Genomic DNA, 8,856 nt, shown 5'->3' with positions numbered 1-8,856 from the left:
AACCTTGTACATTTTACCCGTGTAACAACCAGCCCCAGTCTCCCCTACTGCTCAACGGTTTCGTTATCTTTTATATTTAATTCTCTTTTGCATCGTTTACGTTTACGCTAATCGTTACGCTTCTTATTTATTTAGTTACCTTCGGAACTTTTTCTACGCTAAATTTTCTGGGAGTGCTAAAGCTAGAACGTGGAATACAAACCTAGTCTAACTTCTTTCGCTCTTTTTTCCCCTTCTTTTACCTCGAGTGGACGTAGCAATCGTACGGACCCATTGCCTAGATTATCCCGATAATTATCATATTGATTTTATCATTAGCGCAAGCTTGCGAAACGTCCTTCGGGAGAGGAGTAAATATCTTACTGATTCCCTTTGGTGAGAATCGCGAAAATCGATATCAGCGATGTTAGAATTATGACTTACGCACAGAGATTGTGAATTAATAAATTGTTGGGCGGCGACGCTCGGGGAGATAATGTCGCAGGAACGAGTGTTGATGATACCCATGTTGCGTTAATTTATTATTTTTCTTCATCATTTCCTTCCCTTCAGATTTCATCCAATCTAATATATTGTACGCGTTTGTCGGATAGAAATAAAAAATATATATATATTCGTAGCGAGCGGATAAAAAGAATTTTATCATTATTATAATCATAAATAATTGTATTTTATTAATAACACGTGACTATCATAATATCTTCCATATAAGACAGAGGATTTATAAGATCAGAGATATTCTGCCTCGTATATAAATTTCATTAGTTACTTTGTTCTGCCTATTATATAAAGATTCTATGTATTAAATATAAAATATATTGAAACTGTCATTTATTTATAACTCGGAAACGTTCCGGCGTTGAAAGAAACGATATTTTTCTCAGTTTAGATTCCAGCGTTCATAGCTTCGTAATAACGTTCCTTCTCTTTACGATGCCCGATATATCTTGAAAATAATTTTTGATGTCCCTAAGTATATATATATTATCCAACTTCTTACACATATCGTATGATATAATAATTAATATTTCCGTACAATCCCAGTTTAGTATTTTTAGTATTTGCGGCTGTAAGTGCGTGGAATCATTTCTTTTCACGAGAAACATATCGGCGTGACGAGAGGGTAGAGGCTTTCGAGTGAAACGAACAAAATGTAAAAGCACAGTCAATAAAGAGCACTTGCACATATCTGGATTATGGCGTAATTGAATTCAAAACAAAATTCCTTTTCTTCCCTATCGGCTTATCGACCTTACGGTTTTAATGCAAAATTTAAAGAATTTTTGTTGAATTCTTAGTAAAATATATTATTATCAGTTATATGTATAGAGATCGATTGAAATGGTTCATTAACACTAGAAACTCATTCATTATTTAAACGGATTAAATTACGTTACATTGAACGGCTGCATATGTCAATAATCGTTATAATCACCATATGTCGCAGATTATCGTTCGCATTGTATACATAAGTAATAACGTTTAATATCAATATGTAAATAATTAGCCCATTGCGATTGATGTCATACTTCGAACGTTATACCTATATTACATATTTTATTGACATGTATCACGAATCTGGAATGCGTTTAAATAAATATTTTATTTCTTAATATAATAAGTGTAACATTTATATATCAGAAAGGCTACGATTAGTTGTTGACAAAATAATGCCGACCTATTTGCGGATTCGCGCAATCATTGTCAGTTAATTTACTATCAATTTCCTCCAAAAACAGGAAAACCTAAACACACAAGATTCGGTTTAAGCGCGGTGTTTTCGTCGCTTATCCTTCCGGCTCGCGTACAGACTGTCCCGTATTTCATGGACGGATCCTGCGGTCACTCTCGATGGCGACGATCGTTTATCGTCGACGGACCGCCGTATCCTCTGTGTTTCTCCTATAAATGCCGGCATCAAGACGCCCGGTTACATAAAGACCCGCCGTTGTCTCTGAAGCAACGTCGCGATCCTTACTCTCGTTTTCGTTATCGAAGTTTACTGATTTCCGAAGCGCACGATCGCGTGATCGTCGATCTTGTCAAGTTAGTGCGTACACTTGTTGACCGTCAACATGGGGAGTAAGAAATCGGATATTCTGTACCTGTTCGATCGACCGGCGGAGCCGGTGTACGTGCCCAAGGGAGAGAACAAAGTCGCTTTCGATGTACCAGCTAACTACTTGGTAAGCCCGATCCTTGATGGTCTTATTGAGTATATCAATATTAAATTCCACGATATCTCAGTTTGATGCTGCACTGCAGTTTATAGAACTTGAAATCTCTCGATCGCATCTATTAAAATTAAACCTTAGATTGTAATACGCGACGTTTCGAGAACGTAAGATTTCGAATAAAGTTTCACAAAGTATATAAAAGACTCTTTCTTAAGTCTAATTCTCTTTGTTCTTGTTTCTCAAATGTAGGTTTTCTTAGAAACAGTCTGCAATATGAAAGTTATTTCTTCACGTAACGCAAAAGTCCATAAATGAAGAGAGATCAAAGGCCGAAAACTTTGAACGAGAAAATACTATTTCTTTGTTAATGATGATTCTATTTTTGCGCATAAACTTTTTTCAACAAATTTACAGCCTGGGGATCGGCAACAGAATGCTCCCGCTATTGTGAACCGTTTCGCCGATGATACTGCGTCGAAAATTTCAGTGAAGCAGATCAGTCTGCCTGATTTGAGCGTCCCTCTTCAACTCGGACGTCGAGAACCCTTCTCTCTTTTCATCCCTAAGCATCGCAAATTAGCCGCACGACTTATCGACATTTTCTTGGGTTCGTTTCCGATTTTATTCACAATATTATGTTTTACTCATATATTTTATTTGCCGAATTAATTAATATTGAATTAATAAATTTCGCTTTAGTTTGCGAGTTAGTTTAAAAAGAGACATATATATTTGGCTCTCCAGCGTTAAATTTTTCTTTCATGAAAAGGTAGTTATAATTAATTAATTTCATTTTTCATTAATTAGATTAATTAAGAGCATCACACACATTATTGGCACATGAACTATTCTACTCACATCAACTTGATTTTAAACAAATCCTTTGCTGATCAGTTATAAATACGTGTTATAGGTATGCGAACGTACGACGACTTTCTTTCGGTGTCGGTTTACTGTCGCGATCGCGTTAATTCCGAGATGTTCATCTACGCGCTTTCGGTGGCGATGCTGAATCGTCCCGATACCAAGAATCTACCGATACCACCGCTGTCAGAAATTTTCCCGGACAAGTACATCGACAGCGGGATATTTGCCAGAGCGAGGGAGGAAGCCAACGTTGTACCAGCTGGCTCCAGGGTACTTGTTCTCTGACGCATTAATTACCAACAGGCTCGTTACTCAATTATGCAGCTTAATTAGCTGGCTCATTCTTTGAGCGCGAGTCGAATGATGGGCAACGTAAATTATGTAAACGTGGTTGAGAGCTGTTTCGTATACAATTCGCCGTAATACAAAAGCTTAATGGAACGTTTAGTGTAACTTGACCGCAATTTAGATATTTTAGATCGTGCTATTGAATTTGTATAGTATTCCAACAATTTTCAACGTTAACTGCCTTTTAACCGGAGAGTTAGATTGTAAATTGTTATAACACGTAAATTTGGGAGATAAGCTGATCCAACGAGAGCTTTATATTAATTTCCAACGCGAAAGTCCTCGTCGTTTTTACTCGTTTTATCGTCTCGTCATCCTCGCAATTCGTAGGTGCCTATCGAAATTCCGCGAGATTATACTGCGTCGGATCTTGACGAGGAACATCGCGTGGCTTATTGGAGGGAAGATATCGGGATCAATCTTCATCACTGGCACTGGCATCTGGTCTATCCGTTCGAGACCGACATCAGGATTGTTAACAAGGATCGGCGTGGCGAGCTATTCTACTATATGCACCATCAGATCCAAGCCAGGTAAGTGCACCAGCGAGCGTTCGTAAGTCGATAAGATTGGATACCCTATATTCTGCCGTGCGACGAGATCACGCGGGTGTTATAAGCGACCGGATCACATTTTGATCTCGATCGTTATTATCGCGCGGCAACTCGTCTCAATTCTGCATAGTATTCGAACAATGTTTGCTAACGAGCTCGGAAATGCATTTGCGCGCAGAACAACGAAGCAAAATTATTACGCAAATGCATTTCGGAAATAAATATAAATTTAAATGTCTATTGTAACACTTATGAGAATACACTGGGAAAATGGGAACGATGCAAATGAAGAGGTATTACGAGGAATTATTTTTAAACTCGAAAGAGATCTCTTTAAAATTTGTAATCTGTAATAGTAGGAAAACCGACGTTCCGTTATTTTATTTTAATTAATAAAAACTATTATTATTCCCTACCTATTATTGTTAATTATTTAAAAACTATGCATCTATCAATAAATCTCTACTTGCTATATTGTGTTTCCTACTTTCCAATATACATATAAGAGTCTTCGTCATCGATTTATGTCGAAATACCGCGGCGCACATCCGGATATGGCCTGGGGCGCTACCGATGGGAATTTCCGCGGTCCCTGTGTTATTATTCAGGTTTCGGTTGATTTCTCTTTACGCAGATACAATTGCGAGCGTCTGTGCAACCGATTGGGCCGAGTGAAGCGCTTCCACAATTGGCGCGAGCCAATCCCGGAGGGTTATTTCTCCAAGTTAGATTCGTTGGTGGCCAGTCGCACTTGGCCCGCCCGCCCCGCCGGCGCCGTTCTCAAAGATATCAACCGTCCTGTGGATCAACTGAACTTCGACCTTCAGGACCTGGAGAGATGGCGCGATCGTATCTACGAGGCCATTCACACCGGCGCCTACATCAACCCCCGCGGCGAGAGGGTGCCTTTGACCGAGTTCGGCGGCGTGGACGTGCTTGGTAACATCATGGAGGCCAGCATCCTCTCACCTAACCAGAATGTATACGGGGACCTTCACAATCTCGGTCACGTTGCCATATCTTACTGCCACGATCCTGATCATCGCTACTTGGTAATGGGATATGCAATCGCTATTGATAATTGCCCAAATCGATAAAATAAACATTTCAAGAATTTTTATTAAAAATTTTTAATTTTTGACATTAAATAAACTTCCCTCTAATCGTGCGCGTTATACTAACCGTCACTCCCGTCTTGTTTTTAACACAAAGCGTCTCCGGTCGAAAAATAAAACGCACTTTCGAGCACGCCCCTATTTTCCATTTTTTTTTAAATTAATGCGAATAATGATGCTATATTGAAATGATAAAAAGGAATTTTTGTTATGCTCCTGTAGGAAACTTTTAGTATCATGGGAGAACCGGCTACCGCCATGAGAGATCCCATCTTCTACAGATTCCACGCTTTCACTGACGATGTGTTCCTGGAGCACAAGAATACACTTCCCGAGTACAGCCTACAGCAGGTGGGTGTACACAGCTGTCTCGCTTCCACGATATATCATCGGTTCACCCTAGTATATAATGCCGCTAAGTACACGTACCATGTGGCCCAGAATTACGCGAAGCCACTCGACGATAAAAACGTCCGTTAAACCATTTAACCCAACGAGACCGCTGGAACGTGTCGGAATTTATCAGTCTTTTTGCCTGGATGCCGAGCAATATCGTTAAATGCTAAAACTCGACAAATGAGGCTTTAATTTTCCTCTATATTCGCGAGTAATACACAGGATTACTCGAGCTCTTTTACCGCAATCTCTTCGAGGAAATCTTTAAAATTCGACATTTTCTAAGTAGAAATTTAATCAATGTAATTTAATTAAGACATTTTAATCAAATCTCACTAATACAATTTAGTAGATCTCAACATTCTATTTAAATATCTTGGTAATTAAATAGCCGTTCTAATGTTGGAATAAAACTCTTTTGGAATCAGTTTCACGACTTCTTCACATTCTTAATTTTTTTCATTCTAAATTACCTCCCTTTTTAATGCGTTTCTTAATTAAGCTCTGGCTTGAATTTTTTTAAAGAAATTTTACAAGGAAAAATTTATCACCGAGTCTGACTGAAAGAAAATGATGGTATTTAATTGCCTTCTTTCGTTCGTTCACGGAATTTCAGTTAGACTTCCCCGGCGTAGAAATCACGGACATAGCAGTGCAGACTCCGAATCAGCCGGCGAATTTGATTTCGACCTTCTGGACCAAGAGCGATGTTGATCTGTCCCGCGGTCTGGACTTCACGCCTCGCGGTCCAGTTCTCGCAAGATTCACCCATCTGAATCATGCCGACTTCACATACAGAATCGTCGCCAACAATCGTAACAACGCACCGGTACGAGGGACCGTTCGTATATTCATCGCGCCCAGGACGGACGAACGTGGATTGCCCTACGTCCTCAGGGACCAGAAGGAGCTCATGATCGAGATGGACAAGTTCACTGTATTACGTAAGTCGTCATTGTAATTTCAACACTAAAATTCCTATTTTCAGATTCAATGTGATTCTAAAGTAATATATTTAAAACAATAGCTTCTTCGTTATGTTAACTCTAACGATTACAATGTTTTAGAAAATATAATTTATTTTTTGACACGTAAGAATCAAAAAAAGCAAGAAAAAAATGTGATTTTCGTTACTCTAATTCAAATTTACACGTACATATAATTCTTAAAATATATACGCATTTTTCGATTTTAAAAGGTAAAAGAACAATTACGTGGAAGAGGTGTTTTATACTATTTGTGTTGTATTTCACGAAATTTTCGTTCGCGCCCGCCTCCAGTGAAGCCGGGATCGAATACTATCGAGCGTAAATCAACGGAATCTTCGGTAACTATACCGTTCGAAAGGACGTTCCGCAATCTCGAAGAGAACAGGCCAATCGGCGGCGATAGCCTGGACCAGTTCAACTTCTGCGGGTGTGGCTGGCCGCAGCACATGCTGGTACCTAAGGGCAAGGAGGAGGGATTCCCGATGGACCTCTTCATCATGATATCCGATTACACCGGTGACGCGGTGAGTACTTTTTATACTTATCGGGCTCTCGCGGCGCTTAAGAGCTTACAATCTGCCAGGTGATGGAAACCTTCCTTCCCTCACACCTCTTGCCCCTCCCTTTTTTCCACTCTTTTAACGGCGACGTCCCGGTACACGAGAAGGCGTTCGCGTTACTCCGCTTCCGGACAAAAAAGCAAAAGGCAAGGGGAGAAGGAGGGGAGGGGAGAGAAAAAGAAAAGTAAAAGAGGACAACATGCTAAATTAATTGCTTTTTGTCATCTCGCGGCGACGCGTACAGGTGGAGCAGGACGAATCGGCCGGATGCAAGGACGCGGTGAGTTTCTGCGGCCTGCGGGACCGCAAGTATCCAGACGCGCGGCCGATGGGCTATCCGTTCGATCGTAGACCCCGCGCTGGCGTGGAGACCCTGGCCCAATTTCTGACCGGCAATATGGCAGTCGCGCAGATCAACATCCGTCATACGGACACCGTGCAGCCGCGAGTGCGATCCGGAAGTATGAGCAACACCCTCACCTTCGCCTGATCCCGATGATTGACCGGCCGACCAAACGCGGATCGCTCGTACACCTCCGCCGAGAATTTCAGCTTCTCCTACCGCACATTTCCCAGTAACGATCCTGTAATATCCGTCGTAGAATCGCGACTGATTGCGTGGAAGCGCGACACGTTTCCCATCATAATCCATATCCTCGGATGGCGAGCGTTAGAATGACGACGGTGGGACGGGGGCGGATAAAAAGCCGGAGGTAGGCGAAACGCTATTTCCATATCTCAATGACAAAAGATTATCCGAGGGACAAGAGAGAGAAAGAGAGAGAGAGATTTTTCGTGTTCAGGAATGCAGAATCTTGTGCGTTTTAATCACCAAAATTCCCACATGATACCGCGAAATGGATTCTCGCTGGTTCTCTGATGGTTAAATTTTACTGGAATTGCGACTATCTTGTACAACTTATCTTCTTTAATCTTGAAATATTTTATAGATATTTTTGTACTCAAATATTTTCCCTCTCTTAGCCGCTTTATTTCAACAGCCGCTAATATAAATACATCTAGCGAGTTATCTATGTAAATGAATTGACATATATTGCTATTTTTATTTTAATTTTATAAATGTTTTGTTATGAAAAAGAGCTCTTGTAAGCCGCGCGTTTGAATATTCTCTTGAACGATCTTGTAGAAGCAGTTTTATTTACGATTTCATAATTTTGCGCATCCACGGGCAATGAGTACCGCTTAACAAATTGTATTTTTGCGTGAAAACGGGAACAAAGACGTGTCCCGAACGTTCAAGCGAAGCTTTTCCCGTCTTCTTTCTCTCGTTTTTTGCATTAAGGGAACTAGATTGTAGGAAGCAAATGTAAAAAGCAAAAAAAGATAAAAATAAAGTCTATGCAAATTAGACGCGCCCTTTTTTTTCACCCTTTTATCGTATTACGAGTGTTGAAAGCGAACGACGATACACGTGAGAGAGCGTGAGAGAGCATCAGTCGGCGAAAAGAGTCTAAATGATTTAATTAAATTTTTCAAATTCTGATGCCGCGCGCAGCAAAACTTTTTTCATTAGTATTAAGTTTTACATAATTAATGCGAGTGATGTGTCCCTCGCAGCTTCTCATGTATTTTTAAAATATCAACTTGAAATATTCTTTAAATTACGTTTCTATCAAATCCGCCTCGTTGACGTATCAAAATTAATAGCGAAACTAACGAAACATTTGTCGAGAAGTAACGGGGCTTGTGCAATGCGTCATCTAGTTTTCTAGTTTATAAATAACATAATTTTGTTGAATTACTCAGCATCTCTATCAAAACCGACGTTAGCCAACACCCTCATATGTACACACATATATATACGTACATGTACATATATCCAAAACGTT

The 8,856-nt window shown here is 40.1% G+C and overlaps 1 protein-coding gene across 1 annotated transcript; it reads left to right on the top strand.

The window, feature by feature from the left end:
- The first annotated feature begins 1,924 nt into the window (after window positions 1-1,924).
- On the top strand, window positions 1,925-8,375 carry LOC112466627 (phenoloxidase 1). Its single transcript, XM_025034824.1, has 9 exons — window positions 1,925-2,186; window positions 2,592-2,784; window positions 3,091-3,314; window positions 3,723-3,925; window positions 4,581-4,998; window positions 5,284-5,412; window positions 6,074-6,401; window positions 6,738-6,970; window positions 7,251-8,375. The coding sequence occupies exons 1-9, from the start codon at window positions 2,076-2,078 to the stop codon at window positions 7,494-7,496; spliced, it is 2,085 nt and encodes a 694-aa protein (XP_024890592.1). The 5' UTR covers window positions 1,925-2,075; the 3' UTR covers window positions 7,497-8,375.
- The last annotated feature ends 481 nt before the right edge of the window (window positions 8,376-8,856 follow it).

This window comes from Temnothorax curvispinosus, unplaced genomic scaffold, assembly GCF_003070985.1.
Source record: "Temnothorax curvispinosus isolate PA1 unplaced genomic scaffold, ASM307098v1 QBEX01016430.1, whole genome shotgun sequence".
Classification (NCBI taxonomy): Eukaryota; Metazoa; Arthropoda; class Insecta; order Hymenoptera; family Formicidae; genus Temnothorax; species Temnothorax curvispinosus.
Note: the sequence above shows the minus strand (reverse complement) of the source record. Positions and strands in the feature narration are given on the sequence as shown.

What these genes read in the sequence shown, in the direction of transcription:
- LOC112466627 (XM_025034824.1), top strand. Translation starts at nt 2,076, where the DNA reads ATGGGGAGTAAGAAATCGGATATTCTGTACCTGTTCGATCGACCGGCG. An exon ending in ACTTATCGACATTTTCTTGG is followed by an intron (nt 2,785 to 3,090) that starts GTTCGTTTCCGA and finishes TACGTGTTATAG; the next exon opens with GTATGCGAACGTACGACGAC. An exon ending in ATCCTGATCATCGCTACTTG is followed by an intron (nt 4,999 to 5,283) that starts GTAATGGGATAT and finishes ATGCTCCTGTAG; the next exon opens with GAAACTTTTAGTATCATGGG.